The sequence below is a fragment of the Xiphophorus couchianus genome, chromosome 23 (assembly GCF_001444195.1).
Source record: "Xiphophorus couchianus chromosome 23, X_couchianus-1.0, whole genome shotgun sequence".
Taxonomy (NCBI): Eukaryota; Metazoa; Chordata; class Actinopteri; order Cyprinodontiformes; family Poeciliidae; genus Xiphophorus; species Xiphophorus couchianus.
The window spans coordinates 23,578,353-23,601,066 of record NC_040250.1 but is presented as its reverse complement, the minus strand read 5'-3'; the positions used below and the strand labels follow the sequence as shown (position 1 = coordinate 23,601,066).

Sequence of the window (22,714 nt, the reverse complement as noted above, 5' to 3'; positions counted from 1 at the left end):
TACGTTGTGTTTTTGGGACTGGTTTTTACTAAACTAAAAGACTGCAACGCTCAAATTTGACATTCTGAATATCACTCGCACCAAACGGACCCTCGGTTGGATTCGGGTAATGGACTTTGACTAGGTCGTTCTAACACATGACCCGCTACACGTTGACTCCAGCCGTTCCATTGTAGCTCCGGTTGCTGAATGGTGAACTCTGACCCCATTCTCAAGTCTTTTTGGAGATTTCTTTCCTTTCCCCTCTTTATTTAGCTGAAGCCATCGTCCACCCAGTTCCAACCAGCCTTCCGGTCCCTGATGAAGGAAAAGCATCACCCACAGCATGATGCTGCCATGTCTTAATTTCGTACCAGAGGCTGCGTACGCAGAGGGACATGTTAGTTTTCTCCTTCAAGCAGCATTTCACATATATCAAAATCCAGTTTTGGAATACATTTCATTCATTTATGAATACATTTTCCCTCTTCTTCTTTTGAATATGAAATTATTTTAACAATAATATTGTATTATTTCCCTTCACAACTCGCCTCTACTATCGTGGAAGAATCCACTAACGTTATAAAAGGTAAAACAGTTCAAGGATTTTTTTTTTTCTTTTTTGTGATCACGGACGTTATTAACTGAGTATTTCATCCGGCCCATGCTTAATGGGGTTTTATCATTTGGAATGATGGGAGGGGGGACAAACAAAACTGTGCAACTGAAGTATGACAGCTGCAGTCTTTTGCTCTTAGGTGTGGACAGTGACATTAAGTGGATTTACTGCCTAATCGCTGCTATTCTCGCGAGATCTATTTACTTTTCGCCCCCCAAATAACAGGGTGGTGGGGGGCCCTCACTCAGATAAGTTACGTTACGGCTCGCCTGTGCACCGCGGAGTTATTGTTCACTTTGCAGCTCTGACAGTGTAGCCAATCAAGGTTCAAAGTCCTCCCACTGCTGTCTCTATCGGTTACAGTTGAGGTTAATTTTAGTAGCGTGCAAACAGCCTAACCCGAAGCGCCGTTCTTGAAAATGGTTTCTTTGTAAGAAAGAAAGAGAGAGGAAAGAAGGGAAGAAAAAAAAAAGTTGTGCAGCGCTTCATTCGCGGATCGGATCGGCGGGACGTCCCTTCCCTTCAGCGACGTCGTCGGCTGATCTGAATTCCCCATCCGCTGAGACGCATGAGTGGAGTCTTACTGAGTAGGCGTTTTCTCGCCGGGAAGGGGGGTGGGGGGGGAAGTGGTTTGTTTGCTCTCCGTGCACTCTGCTTTAACTCCAAGGACGAGAGCCGAAGATGGCCTTTCGCTCCAGGCTGCCCGACCGAGACGAGACGGCAAACTCTCTGAGGATGACCGAGAGGGATCGCATGGAGACCATCGATGCATACGCGTGTCCGACTCTCGAGCTCAGTCGAGCCGTGTCGGTGTCTCTGGGGCTGGACCCGCTGTCGTCTCCTCTCGGCGGTCTGAACCAGTGCCCCAGCAGCGCCTTCGGAGACTGCGAGCCCGCCGCCGCCGGCGGAAACAGTTCCTGCGGTGCGCCGGAGTTGGGCACGCCTGGAAGCGCCAGCTCGGAAGGAAGCAGGCTGGTCCGAGCCGACAGCAGCCTCGGAGTGGACGAATTTGGGGAGGTATGCCACGGTTTGCGGCAGGTGAGCTGCGTGGATCAGTTCAGTTCGGGGGACATGGACGGTGCGCAGTCTGTGACGCGCGGCTCGGTCATCTCCAGATTTGTTTGCAGGGACTCGAGCATGTTCATGAACTCGATAGCGGAGGTTCCCACGACCCCTCAAGTGACTGAAGTTGGATCTTTGAAACCGTACTCCCCCTACTCCGCCGAGGCGAACCTGTACAGAGAGACCCAAGGTGTGTGGTGCGCAACCGAGCGCGCATATGGCGAGCGATCCGAGCCGCACAGAGGCGCATACGACGGACACAGTTTCTTGTGTAAATACTGCGGACAAACCTCTTTCGGACCCAGGCAAGAGTGCGACTGTGTGTGGTACAGGAGAGGTGAGCGGGGCGGTAAAGGCGGCGCGCCAGTTTCGACGGTTCAGGCGTTCGGCCAAGTGGAAAGTTACCCAGACGCGATTCCTCAAGGGCAAAGCGCTTTTTCCACTATCAAGACTGAACCTTCCGTTTGGGTGCACTGCACAGATCGCGGCTTCAGGTAAATTACTGCTTCTGAGTTCCTTTTTTATTTGTTTCAAACCAAGAGGACAATCTTTTTCCAGAGCCGCCAAAAACAAAGTAAGCAACTGCTTAGGGCACCCAGGCCACCCGGAGGACCGCAAGAGTTCTTGACCTCTCACGCAGAATATATGTTGTTTTTTCTTTGCACTTGAATTTTCCAAGTTCTTAGTCATAAAGACCGCCCCATTAAGCCAGAATTCCAACTAGGAGTGTCGGAGAGTTGCTCAGCAGCACCAAACTTTGGATCCAATATGGCTGCCGCCCATAAATCATGGGGAAAGTTGCCAAATGAAAACTATAAATTAGGACACTTGATGATTTGTATCTCGTGAAACCTGTTGCATACACAATGCAGTGCAGTCTCTACTTGTAAACATGTTCTTTTAGTGCTTAGTTAAATTTTTATCAGCTTGTGCTCCTCCTGGTTGTTAACACCACAACAATTAGCTTCATGAGCCTTTAACTCCTGTATTACGGGTTCACAGATCCAAGCTCCTAACTCCAAGAAATCAAACATAATGCATCTTGAAAAAAAAAAAAAAACTAAAACAAAACTAAAACAAAATACTGCCAGATTTTGTAGCTGTGTGTGTCGAGGGGGAGAAAAATCAAATATTGTTCATTGTGATTTGAATTATTTTCTGGCACAGACCAAAAACCATCTCAAAACTTTACGTTTTTAGTTGCTTTTGATTAAATGTTTTTTTTTTTTTAAAGGCATTCCTTCAAAACAAATACTGTGGATATTTTTCTTTTAGATTTAAAGTTTTTAAATTGACCTTAACCGTGTCTTCTTCTCCTTGTGTTGAGCTCAAGTCATATTTTATATCCCAGGTGATTACAAACTAATCAATAATTAAAAGGTAAATAATTTTCCAACCCCCTTCCAGACTCTGCTGAGTGTGCGTTGAATTGCTGCACTCCAGGCACGAATACCAAACCCAGGCTTGTCTCCGCAGTTTATTTACAGCTTCTTTTTTTTCTTCGTCTTCTTCTTCTTCTTCTTTTTATTGAAACGTGACCTGGAAATGGGGTCTCAAATGAAATTCCTGTTCAGGGCTTTCCATACAGTCTTGGGCCGGGTCTGGTCTGGGTCCTGCCACTTTTAATTTTCACGGGCTATCAGTCAATCCCTTCTGCGTATGGTGGAAAACAAAAGAGCAACGTGTTGGTGGGGATCACGCTGCGTTACAGCAACGTTACTGACAGCCATTTACTTTTAAAGCGCAGTGGTGGTGAAACCCCCTGATATCTGATTTCAAACCCAATTTCCCTTTCTGAATCTATTGAAGCCACATGGCATCAATAGATTGTGTGTTGATTAAAAAAAAATCAAAAACGTGACCGTGCCCCCCTTATTGGCCATGACTCGCATTGTTACTTTGTGGAATCATGGCCTGTCCCGCTGCAGCAGCAGCTGCGTACCTACATGAGAACTGCCCCACACAAATCCCCCACCCCTTTTTTTTTTTTTGGCGCTTTTCTGCTCTTGGCCTTGGCCGACCTGCGTTTCAACATACAGCCGTTGTGAAGCAAAGTTCACCCAGTCCCCTCCCCAAAATTTCCAGAAACGTCCTTTTATTTGTGCTGCAGCTAGAGCCGACTTCCAGACAGGGAGTTAATGTATCAGCGTGGCCATAAACAGGAGATACAGCACCTGTTGCTCGGAGTGGAAGAGTCTAAATGTCACGGGTTGCTGATTTCCAGAACTGTGGCATTCTTTAATCACAAATTTTTATTTGTATCTTCTTTGAATTCATCTCTTGTGTCATCGGCTCTGTCTGATAGGGAAACTAGTTGTAATTGGATTGGATTTAAAGGGCTGGTGCTCTAATTCTCCACATGGAACAGATCCCACTGACCTTAATCTAGAAATATATCTGATTTACTGTGTCCTTAAATGCTTTTTTTTATGCATGTTATGACTGAAAGTAATAAAACGGACCCTGAAACACTCTAATATTGTTGCCTCCCCCCACTGTTTATGCATCTTTTAAAACCATTCAGACATTGGTCAGCATTAGGCTGTCATGGCGTGATCACTTACACTTTAATAATTTTTAAAGCAAAAATGCGTCATTAGTAGGGTTTGCTATGGCCCACCACCCAGGGTGCCCTTGGGTTAGTGGGTGGCAAAAAAAAAAAAAAAAAAGATATCACTTACTGACCTGTGCAACATGGAGTGGAGCGTCAACAGTGTTAGAAATAATGGTTGTACACGACTGCTGGCTAATGAAGTTGGTGTCTGCCTCAGTAATCCTGCGCAGGGTTTCATTAGATCTTGGCTGATCCGTCTCTTCCTCTTTTCATCGCCTCTCCGCGAGCGGCTGATTCCGGCTCGAGACGCCTGAAATAACTTTATGGCCAAAGGAAGGAATCTAGGGATGTTATTAATGTGCTTGTGAAACTTTACCGAGGAGTGAGATCCACTGGCCTCGTCGGTGGCGGCTTTTCAGGAACACGGCTCACCACCCAGGGCGCCAGTGTGAAAGGGGGGTGTTGTGCACGGCGGAAAGACTGCGAAGTATATGGCGGCTCGCTTTGGCTGGTTTATAGAATTGGCATCTGATTTAAGATTTCTATTCACCGTTACGTTGACTTGGGGCTTGTGGACTTTTTAATTTGATCAGAATGAAAAAAATATTTTAAAAAAGTTAAACAAAACTTGTGATTTATGAAACCTTTGTTCTGTTTGAGATATCACTCCAAAAAATCCTTGTCGTACTCTTGTGAATCCAGTATTGTGTTCTGCACTTCGAACCAAGGTGGCAGTCAGATGATAACATGATTTAGTTGCTTTATTTAAAACAGAAACTAACAATTTGCTTTGTACTGATGGTATATTAATGTATCACATCAATTATAACAATCTTATCTGTTAAATTTTTACTTTTACTTAGATATGCAGACTTCATAAATAAATCTAAATTAAACTTAGTGACACTTTTCAAATACTTTTTGTGTTATACTCTTTAGCCATAAAGCAATTTGTAGAAGTGGTGCTTTTTTAATGCTCACATCATGAGTGTTTGTAGTTTCTTTCTTGCCCGTGAGAAAAAAAGTAGAAGCTTTCTTTCAGCCAGCTGATTGCAGTGTGCAGCTAACGTGTGGAAGGTGGTAGCGCTGTGTTACTCTACAGCTGGAAAAAAGACTCTCCTGGTCTTTCTCTGGCATCTTATTTAAAGTAGGGCTTCAAAATAAAACCTACGATTTGTTTCAGACCAGATCCAGTCCGTCCCCCCCCCATGTGTGTTTTCTGTCATAGAAAACACATATGACAGAAAATATTTTCAAAGAGTGGCTTTTATTTCAATTATCCTTCCCGTATGATGGAGTACCAGGCCCAGGCTATGAGCCATTTTTGTTTACTCTTCAGAATATAGTCAGAGACCAGAATATTATCAGAGTAAAAATGTAATTTCACTAGAAAGAAACGTCTTAGTTTGTACGGTTCCTCCAATCGTTTGCATGAATGTTTCAAACTCCTGCTACTTATAATAATTTAGTGCTGCGTTAAAATATAAAGTATTGTTAAGTATTTTGTGTTGCCTTTAAAACTAATACCAAAGTATAACTTCACACAGCGCTCAACATTTCTAATTGTAGGTTTTTTGTTATTTTTCTTGTTGGAGTTCTCATAAAAATAGTACTTATTTGTCCTAAGATTACGTATTTATTCCCGTATTATTCCAACTCAATTGTAGTGCTCCTGTATGTTTGTAATATTCCGACTTTATTCTCGCAATTAAATCTAAAAAAAAAAATTGCAGCCATGAAATAATAATCCGTCGCAATGTTGACCTGAATTCAAAGTTAAAACACATAGAACCTGTAAAACACGAGATGGCGGCCCTGGGAGTGCTGACGCCACTTTGGATTATGGGAACCCAAGAACCACATTAATAACAAATAAATAAATCAAAATTTTCCAAAAATTGAATCGTAAAAATTCAAAAATTCGATTAAATGTTAGAATCGATTTATAGCGTCGCCCTAAATTAAACATCTCCGGTCCAAACCATGACGGAAAACTTCAGCGATTCTTGAAACTGGAACATTTTTTAAACCATGGCTAACCATTATAACAGTCACAATTTGCGTGTGTGGGCGTTTGTGTGTGTGTGTGTGTGTGGGTGTGTGTGTGTGTGCACCTCTAGGCACGAGGATTTTTTCCCAGGCGTGTTCCTGTCAGACAGGAGAGTGTGTCAGGTGTGCGGCGACGACGCCTCGGGTTGTCATTACGGAGCGGTCACCTGCGGCAGTTGCAAAGTGTTCTTCAAGAGGGCTGCTGCAGGTGGGAGTGACGCAAACAACACCACAACACACTCACACACACACCCACACACACACACTCATGCCAGCATCCCTGAGTGCACATCAAAATTAAAGTATGCATCCCCTGATTTAATTTTATACACCCACCTACTCTCTAATGCCGTCAGAGCACAGTGACCTGACATTATGAGGCCAAGCAGTTTGTTATCAGTAAACACCCACATGGCGTTGCTATGAGTAAAAGGCCGAGGCAATGTGGATTTTTTTTTTTTTTTTGGTGTGCCTCCAGGAAAGCAGAACCACCTGTGCGCCAGCCGGAACGACTGTACCATCGACAAGCTGAGGAGGAAAAACTGCGCCTCGTGTCGGCTAAAGAGGTGCTTCATGTCCGGAATGAGCCTGAAAGGTACGCAGCTTGCAGGCAATAAAACCTAAAGAAGAGAAATGTACCCCAACAACAACAACCTTTAGTGTAATATCTTCCTCAGTCTAACAGGGTTTTTTTTTATCCAGGACTGGCCTAAACCGAATTTATCTCCCATCTATTTTCCCCTCATCTCTGACCAGCTTTTTCTGTCCCTACAATTAAAATTGCGTCCCCAAAACATTATGCCATCCCGCCGCCCTTTTCCACAGTTGGAGTGGAGTTTTCAGAGTGATGTTCACCATGTCTTCGACACGCCCCAAACACAACTTTTACGGCTTTCTCATTGTTTCTCTTCCAAATATTTTAAGAACACTAATAGTACAGCTAACACTTTCTTCCCGCTGAGCTCTGCAGCACCTCTATAGTTATGTCGGGGCCTTTAGCTGCTTCTCTCCGATTCGTTTTCTCGAAGTTTTGCCCAACGTGCACTTTCTGTTTTTGGGTTTTCGCTTTAAGCCGCGCTTTTAGGTAAACGTTTCCGAAGCTAAACCTCGCTTTAAACGCCACATCTTTCTCCCTGACCTGTCTGCTGTTGGTTCTCCAGTGTTCTCTAACAAACCTCTAAGGCCTTCAGAGAACAGCTGGAGATTACATTACACACAGATGGACTCGATTTACGAATTAGGTGAAGGCAATTTCCTGCATTAGATTTTATTTAGGCCTGTCAGACCAAAGGGAGCTGAAAACATATGCATGCCATACTTTTCGCGGGTTTTTTTTGTGTTTTTTTTTTTATTTGTAAAAAAGAATGCCGAGAAACACGCAGTACTTTGTGTTGGTCTACCGCATGAAACTCCAATAAAACACATTAAGTGTGGCAAAATTCCAAGTTCAAAAGGTATGAACACTTTAGCAGGATGCTGTATTCCCTGCGCACGTGGATAAAGAACGGGTCAGTGTAGTCAAATGCCTAACATTCAGCAGAGCAGAACTGTTCCTGCTAAAATTTAGCGTGACAAATTCAATTCAACGGAGGTCAAAAAGAGCTTTTCTGTCCCTCCTGTCTGCCTGTTGGCCGTCGAAGAGGAACTTAACCGACATGTCGATGATAGGAAACATCACAAAAAGCTTGTGAGCAACGTTAGCCTCATTTGTAGCAACCACGTGCTGCTGTTTTCTTTAGGGACATTATTTGGCGAAAAAGAAAGGGCTCACTTGTAAGTGGCGCTTCCTGTTTCAGCAGTTTATCTTCCACCTGGTGTGTGATTGTAGGCCGTAGGCTGAAGGGAGCCGGACAGACGAGAGGGGGAGAGGAAGAACAGCAGCCTGGTGCCTGGGGGCATGGAGACAGGGAAGGGAAGCACAACGTTGTCTTGGAGCCTGGAAATGCTGCTGCCAGGGCTCAAGGTGGGGAGGATTAGTGGCTCACAAGCTCAAATATCAAAGAGATTTGCAAAGAGTGTGACCATTTTATATATATTTTTATATATATATATAAATCGTTCTTCTGCTTTTGTTTCTGTGTGAACTCCTGCAGGGCCTCAACTTTTAGGGATCCCCCCAACTATGCGCTCCTGCCTCTCCCTGCTCACCATCCTGCAGTCCATCGAGCCCGCCGTGGTTAACGCGGGGCACGACCCCGCCCAGCCGGACAGCCCCGCCTCCCTGCTCACCAGCCTCAACGAGCTCGGGGAAAGACAGCTGGTGACCGTCGTGCGCTGGGCAAAGGCAATACCAGGTAAACCGGTATGAGCCGGGACGAAGGGGGCAGACGTTTATTCGTGAAAAGCACCGCGAGCTGAAAATACCTGCGGCAGCTGTCTCCGTCTCAATATGTGATAAATAACAGCACCGCTTGGTCGGACCTGTTGACAATCCTCCACAGATACGCAGTTACTTGAGTGACTCATCAGATTATAGGGCTATGAAAGTATTCCGAAAGCTGGCACGAGAATCGCGAAGTATCTTTTAGCTCGGTGCGTGACCTCGAAAGGGTTGGGTTTCATTTTAAGAGGTAATTGTAAAAGGTTATAAGCCGTTAATATCTCACCTGCAGCAGATAACTCTCGTGGCATTTTCATTCGGTGTAAGTACGGGCCGGACGGTCCACCTCAGAAGGTATCCAATTCCCCCCCCCCCAAAAATCACAGCACTTTATGTTGGCATTCTGTGAAACATTAAGCAGTTTTCTCATTTTGCCTTTGCGCAATAATTTATCCAACAGCTGAGGATTACTTACACAGGAAGTGGAGGTTGGAGGAGGTGCACCACTAATAATATTTCAGAGTGAAACATGAACTGAGAGAGGAACATGTAAAGCATTTCCCATGTGAGTAAGAAAGCTAGCGTTCCCTTACATTAGCGGTCGCTAATCAGGAGTTGCCCACGTCGGAGAAAGACTCGGAAATGTTTTATTTTGAAAAACAGTTCGCCTCCCCTCCGCCCACCAGCACTCCTACAAGTAACATTTGTCTCCCTGGTATCATCTCTCCATGCCTGTTGGCGTGCTTGACACATACTTATAGTGCAGACATCTGACCCTAATGCAGACAGCTGGTCCAAAACAAAGGATCTCCCTGAAGAATCCACCACAAAGGCCCCCTGCTGAATGGTAAATCTGCTGCCGTGCTAGGCACATCGCCGGTCACATGACCGCAGCGCTTCGTGCCAAAACAGATTTTGCACATGTGTCTCTTTTCGGTGTGTTATCGTCACCCGACGCCCCTGCTTCCACGTATACATGAAATGTTGTCCTGCAACGCGGCGTGGCCCATAACTGCTTCAGTGCCGCCTATAATTTTTGCCTTTTATACAGTTTTTGCATTTATTTCAGGGAGACTCAGACTGGGAAATGCTTCATGTGTTTCACACAGAAAGGCTCGTCATTTTTATGGTCCTCAGTTTCCGTGTGTACAAACATCCAAAGAAAAACACACGGTCGTAAAATATGCTTTACTCAGACGATTGTGAATTTATTGAGATTAGATCTTTGTAAATACATCGTAGACTAAGTGTAGAAACCACGAGAGTTGTCTACTGCAGGTAAAAACACCAACTGCTTGCAAACTTTAAAAAAAAAAAGAAACAAAAAGGCCGATCCCTTAAAGACTGAAGCAGTCTGGTGCAGAGCAAGCTAGCCTGTTCAACTATAAGCCACTAGAGGGAGATGTGTTCTTGTTTAAGGAGATGATAGAGAAATGAAAATGCCCAGCAGGGTCTCCAGTGTGATCTTTGATATTATTATGGTCTATATTATGTTATTCATATTATTATTATTATAGTTTTCCCATTTTCTAAAATGTCCATTTTATTAACAGGTTTCCGTGACCTGCATGTGGACGACCAGATGTCGGTGATTCAGTTGTCATGGATGGGGGTGATGGTGTTCGCCTTGGGCTGGAGATCTTACACGCTCACCAACTGCTCCATGCTCTACTTCGCGCCCGACCTGGTGTTCAACGAGTAAGTCGTGCGAAAAAGTTTTTTCCGTCCCAGACGTGTAAACTTGGAAGGAGTTCTTGGTTGCAAGTTGAGCAAGTTGACTAAAGTTTCCCAAGCCTGTCGCCTCGTCTTAAGAAAACGTGTGAGGGGGAGGAGGAAAAAGTTTGTTTGGGGCGAAATCAGTTGTAATAATCGCAGCGGCGTGGGGGTTTGTTGGAAATATCGAGAGATTTCCACCTGTCACCGTCACTGGGAAGCAGAACCACGGTGGAATACGCGCTTCAGAGAAAGACTGACTAATCAAACAATAAAACTCGTGCGTTTTCAAGACGCGGCGGTAAACAAGTGCGTTCTGATCTTCGCACTTCCTCTGCATCTGATACGCGTGGCCGCAGAGGGATCACCTCTGATGATTTATTCCATTTAATCTCTCTTTTACCAAAGCAGACGTCTCATTGAGATGTTTGCGTTCGTTCACCTTGATAAGCGCTGCAACCTTCCAGCCTCCACCCAAAAACCTGTCTTTAACTTCAACTTTCGTCTTTTGTCTTTGCTTTGAATTTCCCCCAAAAAAAAAGAACAAAAAAAAACTTACTGCCGCTTTTATCACAAATCTCAATGCGTGATATGCATGTACATAGTGTCTTACAAATGCATTCATATTCATAGAGTGGTAAAGCCATTGTTGAAACAAATCTATAAGAAGTCTTGTTTGGAGTTTGTCACGAGTGATGTAGGGGGAAAGCAAACTTCTGGAAGTAGCTGCTTCTGTTAGATGAGACCTAAATGGAGCTTTGTGGCTTACATGAGTTTCAAAAAGCTAACTGTGTACATTGCGAGCGTAGCTCTGCCACTGAAAGACACGGTGTGGTGGCAGCATGTTTCTGATGACTTTGGAGGAGTTGCTGAGGCAGTGTGTTGACATGCAGTCCATAAATCTGTTTTTTATGGAGAAGGAAGTCGATGTCAGATTAATGTTTACCACAAGCCATGATGGTGACACTTGAGTCAGGGGTCGCGTTGACGGAATATTTTCTGTATTTGAGAGTTTTTTTTTTGTTTTGTTTTTGAAACGACGGAAAAATCTCAAGGTCGGCCGTCATTTTGAGGGATTACAATTTACACCCTTGATTACTCGGTGCAGACGTGCGGACATTTTCAACTTACTTTCCGCAAAGAGTACATCCAGCTAATTCAATCAATAAAAAGAAAAAAGAAAAATCCTTCTGAACATCAGCTCTGACATGGACGCCGAACTAAATGCATCTTGCTGACCGGGAGCTGACAGAGTTATGGACGGGACGCTTTGGAGCGCGTCCGCTTCCAAAACGCATTCGAGTGCTGCTTTTAATTCCAGTCTCCAGTGTGGCAGCAGAGCTCAGGCTGGCGTCTAGATCTACAGCCGGAGCCCGACGCGAATTTCGGGCTTTGTCGGCACAAAATTATTTACCTGGATGGACAGGTCGGGTCTGGATTCTTTGGCGCCTTTAACAAGTGTGCAGCACATACAGACCAGATAAAACTAAAGAGAATGCTATGTTGTGAATGCTTGTCTAAACAGAGGAGTAGGCAGTTTACTTTACTGGAGAAAGAAAAGAAGAAAGACACAGAAGTTAATTAGACTGCAACATGTGTAGCGTGTTGGACAACTAAATGCGTACATCTCCCCGCCCTGCTCCGCTCCTGTCAGTCACATGTCCCAAATGATTTACACCTGACTCACCGTGCGGTTACAACAAGCGCCAAACTGGAGCCGGAAGATGAAAAACAAAAGCCAGAGCTCGGGGAAGTGGCTCTGCTTACTCAAATTATTGGTCTAAAAATGAAATGGGGTTGTTTAATTTCATTGTTTGGACGCATTTATTGGGGCCACGGCCAGCGGCTTTTGCAGAGAAAAAGTAAATGTGCTCATTTGCTTGGTGTATGACGGGATCTGGATTTTCTGTTCAACTCGTTGAAAGTCCAAATAAAAATGAAAGGCAACTGAATAACCAGAATTAAATCGCAGTTATGCAATTATTTAAAACTGAATTAATTATTATTTAAATAACAGAATATGACAGAAAGTCTAAATGACAAACAACAAGAAACGTCTAGCGCAACCTTTGGCTCTGGTCAATCGAATTTGTCGGGCAACTGTGTTTGGTCCAAAAACTAACTTTACATTACCCCAAACACAGTATATTTGTAGTGAGACATGGTGGTCGCAGTAATGTGTTGTAAGGAGCAATATTGGAAGACAAGCTGTTAAGAGGCTGTAAAAGACTGAAGAATGGGGCAGTTTTACCGTCCAGCAGGAGAGCAACATTGAGCATACAGACAAAGCTACAAGCAAAGGGTTTTAGACCAAAATAGGTAGTAGTGTCTGGATGGCTCTGTCAAAGTCCAGACCTAAATTAGGATTGAAAAATTGTGAGAGGCGTTGTTCAGAGAGACAACTGAAACTAAGCTACTTTGCAGAAATGAAATGGGCGAATTTCAGTTTCTATCTTTGGGCAAAGGCCCAAATGGTTTGTTATTTAGTCATTAGATATTTACAGAACATTTCAAAAACGATGTGTCATTTTTGTTCTGCTTCACTATTATGCACTACTTTGTGTTGGTAGTGTAAAATCCCAGTAGAAATTACTTTAAGGTGGCGCGGTGTGACAGAGGTATTCTCCGTTTTGTGAGCCACTAAACGTACGCCGCTGCCTTGCAATCTGGTGGACTGCTGTGAGCGGCGTTCGGATGGCGTACAGCCAATCATGCGCCTTCTCAATTTTTCTGCCATTTTGTGTTACATTAGCAAAACACGCGTTCTCTGCGCATTAGACCTCCGTCACTCCTACAGGGTTAATGGATACGCCTGCCCGTGTTGCTGACCCTCATTTTTCTCTGCCTATCTGTCGTTCTCCTTTCCCATTATCCATCTAACTCATTTTTCTCTCACCCCTGCCGCGCTTTCTCCAATCTCCTCTTTTCTTGTCCCCACAACTATTAATCCTCTTCCTCCTCTCTGTATGTTCCTGCCAGAACATCTCCTGGCTTCACACTTCTGCTTCTGTCACACCTTGTATCCGATCACCCCTCTCTCCTCTCTCTAATACTGTGTTTGGTTTTTTTTTCTTCTTCCTCCCACCACCCCAGCCAACGTATGCAAGTGTCCAGCATGTACGAACACTGTGTGAGGATGAAGCTGCTCGCCCAGAGGTTCTGCAAGCTGGAGGTTACCGAGGAGGAGTTCCTCTGCATGAAGGCCCTGGTCCTCTTCAGCATCAGTGAGTCACCCGGGATCATTTCCAAAAAACAGACCCGTTGAAGTGAAATACAACTTGAACAGAGCGCGGCCCATGCTCCGGAGAATTGATGGGGAGGGATAAAGTCTGTGGGAGTTATTGTTGTGTTCTGGCTTTGTGGTCACAGTGCCAGTGGAGGGCCTGAGGAGCCAGCGCTGCTTTGACGAACTGCGGACCTCCTACATCAAGGAGCTGGACCGCTTAGCGAGCCACCACGGGGAGACCACCCGGACACAGAGGCTGTTTCAGCTCACGCAGCTACTGGACTACCTCCAGTCGGTAATACATGGGACTCTGTAACCCAACACAACCCCCAACCTCCCTCCTTCCTTCCACTCCTTGCTTGTTGCTGATCTATTATGTAAGTGTCATTTTGTCATTTTTGGCCTACTTCAGGTGAAAGTCATTTGGATTTCAGAACACAAACACTGTATTTGGCTCCCGGCAGTACAGTGTTGGTTTATTTTTACCAAACACGTTCAGGTTACATTAACAGAGTCACTTATTATGTTTATGTAATTACAAAAAAGAGAGAAAGAAATAACTTCCTTGGCAGAAAAGGTTCAGTTCAGTTCTTCTCATCTCCTCTGCTCTGGCTCCACCTGCTGGCTGCAGAGTGTCACTACTGGAATTTTAAAAATGCTCTGTTTAGTTTAAGTCAAGTGAAAGTTTATTTACATGGCACATTTACAACAACCACAGCATCAGAAGTGGATAAGTGAATAAACAAGAAATAAAATTAAGTTTGACAAGTATAATAAAAAATAAAAACATTGGGGAAAAAAATTGGAGCAAAGTACCAAAAGGCAATAATACGAATAAAAACGAAGACATATTTAATTTCCCCCCCAAAAATCAAATTAATTACCCATTTTCCCCTCCTTTTTAATTGTGTATATATTTATTTTTCACATTTCGTCACATCAAAAATGCTCATACATATTGCCTGTTCAAAAAAAGAGAGAAAAAAATGACACTAATATTTTGCTTGGGTTGTGGCAGCCATTCGCTGGGGCGTTGTTTCAGTAAGCTCATTCAGTGTCGCGGTGTTGACTTCTATCCAGATTTGCATTTGGTTTTCGCCAAGGTCATGTAGAAACGATGGGAGAATGCGACCACAGTGGGATTAGTCTCCAGCACATCACAGGTTCTGGACTCTGGTGGCGACAGTTATGTTTTATGCTTCTTGAATCACAATCTGAGCTCGATAAATTTCACCTTTGCCATCTTGGAATACACCAATGCCGTCAGGCTAGGGGGAAACAATCCATTGATTGGAACAACCTGGTCATTAGACATATTTAGGTTGTCAGCTGATCACAATCTTTGGGTACATAATGTTGCTGAACCTGTACCTGACCAACTGCAGCAACCTCAGATCGTAGCACTGCCCCCACAGACTTGCATAGTAGAGTCCGGGGATGATGTCTGCATCAATTCATCTGCCTCTTTTCATCCCGGAACAGGATAAATCTGGACTCATCAGACCACATGACCTTCCTACATTTCTCCAGAGTCCAGTCTCTAAGCTCCCTCTGCCTCACTGATCAGTGCTTTTCTTAAGGCTAGACAGCTGTTTAGGCTTAATCCCTTAAGTTCCCTTCGCATTGTGCATGTGGAAATGCTCTTACTTTAATCTCTGGCTAGAGCCGCGAGTTCTGCTGTTGTTTTTTTATGACGTGAATTCACCAAATGTCTAAATGACCGCAGATCCAGATCGTTTTATGTTTTCCCAACCACATTTCTTCTGCAAAGATGATGGTTCCCCATTGTCTGTCCAGTTTGTGTTGGACAGCCCTTAACCCATTTTTTGTAGTTGCTGGCTGGGTTTCCCACATAAAGCTTGCTAAGCCCAGAGGTAGGGGCCCTGGAGCAGTCAGTCAGCGCCCCACCATGTTTTTGTGTTAAAAAATGTCAAAAGTTCACAGGAATTTTAACAGTATGACTAGGTAATTATATGTTATTGGAAGACATTGTTGACAACACTTAAACACACCACGAGACTGATAAAAAAACAACACAAAAAAGATAGATAATTATTAGCTTGGTCTTAAAACAAATTACGTAATGCTGGTCACATTCAGAGCCAACCCAAGACATTGAGTGGACTAAGTAGCAACTCGGGGCCCCGGGGCATATATTGTTGCTTATATTTTAACACAGACGACAGATCTAGAATTGTAACGTTTGTTTATCGAGAATCTGACCCAATGGCTTCACCAGAGATAAATTAAAAGCCTTAAATTGTTTAATATTTAAATTGAAAATTGAAAAAAGTTGTCAAGTTACGTTTGTGAATGTGCAAAAAGTAAATGTTTATAGTTTGTTACCATAGCTACGAAACGATGCTAGGAGTTTGATCTTTGTGTTTGAGCTGGGTTTGTTCACAGACATGTATCAGAAAATAATAACCTACTATGACTGATTGCTTTTAAGCTTAGCCAATTAAGTCTTTAACTATTATGACGACACCAATGTCATCATGGACCCAATATGTAAGATTTTTGGGGGTGAAAGTTACTTGACCTCCTCTCCCAGATTTCACAAAATCTTAAAATGTTGCTTGTGGTGCTGACGTTCTTAACAGGAACATGGGGGCCCTAATTTATATTCTGCTTCAGGCCCCATAAAATCGTGGGCCAGCCCTGGTCACATTTAAAAGTAAGATAATTACCAAAATGGACAATGTAAACTTGTCTAAATATACTTAGAGTACAAAATTCAAGTATTAAAAAATGTCTGCTGCTTGGTGTGGTATTTTGCTCTGCTGCTTGTGATTGGTTGGTGTTTATCCAAGCGAACGCAGGATTTGCAAGGAACACAGGCTGAAAAAGATATGTCTGTGATGGACTGTTGAGATTGAACTTCTTCAAGTTGCAAGCGCCGACACAGAGCCAAGCATGTGCCAGAACATGTATTGAGGGAGCAAGTGTGAGGTTTGAAAGCACGTGCCGCACACTTTTCTTTGTTCTCACTGCCGCTCTCAAAACAAACATCCGCGACTATTTGTTAACTCATATTTGCAGTTCGCACTGAGCTTGCGCGAGCGGTATGGCTTTTACACTTGACACTTACCTTGGTGTAGTAAGCGTCAGCAAGGTGACGCTTACTTGGTGACGGTTTTACAATGAGAAAACCTCATTGTAGAAGGTTTTCTTGACCTTCTACAATGAATTCTTACAGGATGGTTCATGCGAATGCGGGTACAGGTGAACCTCCTCTGTAAGAACACCTTCCAAATCACCCGGTTTGAGTGAGAAGTGGCGCGTGCGATCCGCAATGCGGCCAACCCGGACGGTGCAATTAGTGCGCCCAGTTCAAAGCATCACCTACCCATGGTTTCTCCCACATGGTTTCTGGTGTATGAAAACCTTCTCTAAAATGAATAAACAAACGACGCTTAAGGTAAAATAGCTTGTTGTCTGCTGAAAGATACTCATCTCCATAGTAATTATCCTGTTTGAGGCTTTGACCTATTAGCTTTCATAATCAAGGTTGTGAATGTTTTGTTTTTTGGACAGGCAGTGTATTTTATTGGGATTTTACGAGGATGGATGAATACAAAGTAGTGCATAATTGTGAAAAGGAAGGAAAGGAACACATGGTTTTCAACTTTTTTTTTTACAAATAAGACTAAAAGAAGGTGTGATGTACATTTGGCTTCAGCCATCTTCATCAATGTTTTGTTCTCTCAACATTTACTCCAGTTATCTCTCTTCCAGCTCTGCACATCTCAAGACTGAAGTCTTTAGCACAGGTTCAATCACACTTAATGGAGAGCATCTACGAATAATTACCAAGTCTTGCTGCATATTTTTGAGTGAATTTAAGTCTGGACTCCAACACATGACCAGGGGTCTGCAAGCGATGCCTCTGGAACCAAAGTTGGCAAACTGCTCCAGTTCTTTCACGTTTGAAGGTTGCCTTCTCCATGTTTCAGCTCCTTCCACAGATTTCCAACAGGCTTTAGACCAGGGCTCATAGAAGGCCACTTCAGAAAAGTCCAGTGTTTTGCTTTTAGCCATTTTTGGGCGTTTTTAGCTGTGTTCTTTGGGTCATTACTCTGCTGGAAGACTCACGACCTGCGACTGAGACCGAGCTTTGTGACGCTAGGCAGCACATTTTTCTCCAGAATGCCTGGTCTTGAGTTTTCATAGTACCCTGCACAGATTCAAGACGCCCTGTGCCAGATGCAACCTCAGAACATAACCCAGTCTCCTTAATGTTTCACAGTAGGGACAGTGTTCTTTTCTTGGTTTTCTTCATTCTGGGGTCTGTGAATATAGACCTGTCGTGCCAAAAAGCTCCAGTTCTGTCTCCTCTGTCCAAAGAACTTTCTCCCAGGAGCTTTGTGGTTTGTCACTATGCATTGTGGAAAATTCCAGTCTCACGTTTTTATTTTTTTCTCTCTCGCTTTGGTCTCTGCCTTGGTCGTCTCCCACTTTGGCTCGAAGCAACGATGGATGGTGCGATCTAACACTGATGTACCTTGACCTTGGAGTTCACCTTTAATTTCTTTGGAGGTTGTTCCGAGCTCTTTGGTTACCATTCTTGCTATCCTGCTCTTCAATTTGTCATCAATTTTCCTCCGGCGGCCAGGGAGGTTGGCTAGAGTCCTGCAGACCTTAGACGTCTGAATAATACGTGCAATTGTAATCACAGGAGCGCCAAGCTGCTTAGAGACAGTCTCTCTCGTAATGCTAATTAGAGGACACACCTTAGCTTAACATACGGTATCCTTGTGGTCGATTATGCCAATCTTTTTTCTTTTTTTTTTTAGAAATACCAGCATTTTTGTCCAGGTCTGTTTCTTTGGTTTTATTTTTACATAAATGATTCAGTTTAACCACATTTCAAAAGCAATGTCTGCTATTATGACTTAATTCTTTGTAAATCTTTAGTTTTCAAGTTATTTCAGTGACCATTGTGGATTTTCTTTTGTCTTTAATGGAGAGATACCAGTTTCTTTTGTCTACGTATGTGCTTTTTAAAAATTATTATTTTTCCATAAATTTAAATATCACATAGAAGTTCATTCTCTTTTTGCAAAGGATTTGTTCTTTATATTTTAAAACGTACAAAGAAGATTGCAATAGTAGATTATATTTAGCTGGACTCAGGGGGGAAAGAAAAGTCTGTTTGGCTTGTAAATGTCCCCAAAACCCCTGACCTAAACCATCCCAACACCAATTTAACTGTGTTTAGGGTAGTTTTTCCTTCTGCAAGTTGAAACTCCACCCTTGTTTCAAATCTTTTGCTGCCTTTAGTGGCTTAATTTGGTTGCATTGGATTTTAATTGGGGCATCAGCACAAAAAAGGGGCAAATACAAATAAATACCACAAAAAAGAAAGGGGTTCAAAGGAATATGAATACTTTCAGGTTGACGTCTTTAAACATCTGTGCTATCAGGTTATGAACTACTGGAGCAATAAATCATCTATGCCGTCTTTATTAGCAGTGTCAGCTCAGGATACTTAACCACCCTCGCAGGAATGCTTACTTTTCCCCCAGCAAACCAGACCGACCGAGAAAAATTAGCAGCAGACGATTGACTTCTAAAAGTCGTAAATTACGCCGCGTATCTTTACATTCACAGAAGTCTGGGACAGAAGGTATGGCTAGACGGGAACCTGAAAACTCACAGAATGCTTTGCCAGATTAAAGGGGGTCACTATGCGTAGTTTTTTGGGGGGTTTTTTGTCCATCCATCCATCCATCCTCTACCATCGTTTCTCGCTTTCTTTCTTTAAAACATCTGCGCACATTTGCCTCCAAGATAAATTCCATCAGTAAAAGCTGAAATAAATCACCGGCTGAGAGCTTGTTTATCATGCGGACATGTCAGGCAGGCTGTGAGCTTTCTTTCTGCGGAAATTTATCGCCCAAGTATTTGTCGTTATGACCCGAGGGAGCGCCTGAGAACAGACTTCTATTTACACAAAGTAAATATTTTCACTCAAGGAAAAAAGGCTTACAAATCACTTACGCTCGGATGGATATCTTTTTATTTTAACAAATGAATACATCAGCAGCTCTACTGGTCCCGCTGACGTTTTAAACCTAACAAATGTTTCGCCACTAGGGGGAGCAGGTCGACCACTTTCCTCCTGAAGTGGCTTGAGTGGAAACAATTAAGTGCCAGCAGACAAACTCCTGAGATCATTGATCGAGGTGTAACCCCAAGAGGGTCAGATCTCTCCTACAGAGAGCAAGTTTTGTCCCTTAAATGCTCTGCTGTGTGTGTCACGAGTTGGAGAGCAGCCAGAGAAGAGGCAGAAGAGCAGAACTGATTAAGGTCTCGCAGTTCAGGGGGGTGGGGGGGTTTCCTCCTTTTTCCACCCATCTGTGGAGCGTAGAAGCGTCAGATGTCTTTTTCAGCACTAACCGCCTCGTGCACACGTACGTCCTAACCACCTCCCTCTCTCTTTTCTCCACCTCGTTCTCTCCTCCATCTTAGGTCGTGAGAAAGTTGCACCAGTTCACCTACGACCTCTTCATCCAAGCTCAGTCCCTGCAGATGCGCGTCAACTTCCCGGAGATGATCTCCGAGATCGTCAGCGTTCACGTGCCTAAGATCCTCTCGGGCATGGTCAAGCCCATCCTGTTCCACAACACGGCCTAAGGGGTTCCGACGGCCACGTCTGAAACACGAGGGACGCGTTGCGGTTTTCACGAGGTGACGGAGCCTTTCAATCGGACCCTGACAGACGGAGGGGATGGCGCATTCTTCCAGTGTTTTGTAATCCAGTAAAGTCCACTCTGCTCTTCTTTCTTGCTGCCTGCTCAGTGCATCGCACACACCCGCACACCCCCACACACAAGCACACACACACACAACATGGTTTTTTCTCTCTTTTTCTGGTTTCTTGGAGAGCTGATCACAACACTTGCATGCATTCCTGCACATCAGCCAACGAAGTTGGGCATGTAAAACCTCTTCAGCTCTTCTTACTGATTACTGTCAGCTGAAAGATAAAGCCAGTATCGTAGTGAGAAAAACATGTTTGCAGAATTCTCATCCCCAAAAAGCTTTTCTTCTGTGTGCTGCAGTATGACATTTGAACTAGCTTTTTTCCCACAATGAATATGATTGTGTGCACCTGACAGAGTCAGAGAGAGAGAAAGAAAGAGAGAGAGAAAAACTGCTTGATTGTCAGTTAATAATAACGCAGTTGTGACTTGCATGCTAAGAGGAAAAGTTATCTTGCCCGAAGGCATATAAAAACATTTTTAAAAGCTGTTCTCATGTCTTAGAAAAAGAAAAAAAAAACAACAAAAAAACTTGACAAATAGTTTTATGTATTGTTCAGTGTGTTAAAATGAACACCTTTAAAGTGCAAGTGACTGCGGTAAAGCTGATTTTAAATGTATATTTATGAAAAAAAAAAAAAATACTTTGGATCCAAGTAGAAAATGATCAGACAGAAAAGTCTCAAAGACTTGTTTGCCAGTTAACACTGAGGGGAACTTTATAAAAAAGAAAAAACAGAAAAGAAAAAGAAAAAAAATAAGCTTTTTGGAGTGCCAAACACTGTTCAAGTACAACTTTTTCAAAGTGGATATTTCATAATGCTGTGGAACTTTTCTACCATTTCTTAAAGGTGTTCTTTGCAAAATGCTTTCTTGTGTGTCGTCATGTGTTCATTGTAGCTTCGATAATAAATGTCCAGTAAAGACCCGACGCGTTGGTTGCTGTGTTTCTTGCATGAGTGGTGTTGGATTTATGGGCCAAAGCACAGACGGTATCAATGAAGACACAAAAACCCTAAAAGGGATATAGCATTTAGCTAAAACTTTGAATGTTTTTCTAACTTTTGGACATTTTTAAAGTATGAATGAGAAGAGTTGCTTTTTTTTCTTTGCTAATACGATAATTGGCACTGTTAATAATAAAGTGGAAACTGTTTGAGATATAAATACAAAACAAAATGAGTTAAATTACTATTTGTTAATAAAATCAATTGGATCATAGATCATGTAAACCTCAGACAAAACAGGGAATATTTGTCAGTTTTTATCTTGTTGAACCAATGAAGTTATGAAAGACAATCAACATTTCATAAACTCCAGGATAATAGCGTGTAATCTAAAAGTCCTAAGTTCAATACTCTCTAAAAACATTTAAAATCCACAAGTTCAGAGAGATAAAAACGAAGCATGAAGATGCAATCATCTGGTTGGTCTTCAGCGTTAGGAAGAAAAGGGTTTGTATTTAAGGCATGAAATGCTTTTGGAATCATAGTAAAACCTTTTAGGTCTATTTTGTAACAGGCTAAATGTAAACCTTTTCCATGACAACCAAAGCTAGGACGCGCCGTGGCAACAGTCAGAAATGCTACCCTACTGATAACTCTGACACTAGCGTTAGCACCGTGGCTTAAAGAGATAAATCTGGAAACAAGCTTAAGTTTTTGCTCCAACAGAAAAACTACTCTAGCCACACATCTTGTGACTTGTTTCCAACAGCGCTGACATATTCTTTCATAATAGGAGGCATCTGAATATATCAGCTTTAGCATTTCCAGCTGGATACCAGCTAACTGAGTCGACATACTGTATTTAGAGTCTCATGTTTAGCTTTAGTTGGGATTTATTACCAAAATAAAGGAGCTAATTTATGGACGTTACATTATGAAACTAATGTGCTTCATCATGACTTAAACAAAAGAAGAGTGGCTGACATTTAATACTCTCCAAAATTCCTCTTTATAGCGTGGTGCTGCTGTATTTACAGTTTCAAGCATTAATTGTCTGTCAAATTGATTTATTTCTGCCATGTTTTCCACTAGCTAGACAGGCTCAACAGGACACAACACAAACAGAAAAGACGGGGTTGACAGCTAAATAAACGTAGCAAATTTAAACAAGAAGTTGTGGAAATTAGTGATTAGTGGATCAAACGAGGGACTGAGCCCACTTCTTTCCTAATCCTTGTCGAATAAATATAATCTTTTTGTTATTATTATATTATTGATTTGGGTACGTCTAGACTTTTCTTGATATTTTCTAGTTGCCATTTTCATTTTCATGTGGTTGTTTCTTGTCTTTTCTGACTTGTCAAGACTAACACAAGACTTCCTTGTGTTTCCCATTTTGAAGAGTGGCCAAGAGAAGACGTAAGGGTTTGTTAACTTCCCTAGAAATTATGATGAACTGTAACAAATAAATAATGAAA

At 42.9% G+C, this 22,714-nt stretch overlaps 1 protein-coding gene across 1 annotated transcript; it reads left to right on the top strand.

The window, feature by feature from the left end:
• The first annotated feature begins 513 nt into the window (after positions 1–513).
• LOC114138938 (androgen receptor-like) lies at positions 514–21,220 on the top strand. Its single transcript, XM_028008433.1, has 9 exons — positions 514–2,154; positions 6,335–6,471; positions 6,742–6,858; positions 8,092–8,226; positions 8,357–8,557; positions 10,137–10,281; positions 13,390–13,520; positions 13,666–13,817; positions 19,997–21,220. The coding sequence occupies exons 1-9, from the start codon at positions 1,280–1,282 to the stop codon at positions 20,159–20,161; spliced, it is 2,058 nt and encodes a 685-aa protein (XP_027864234.1). The 5' UTR covers positions 514–1,279; the 3' UTR covers positions 20,162–21,220.
• Positions 21,221–22,714: the final 1,494 nt, after the last annotated feature.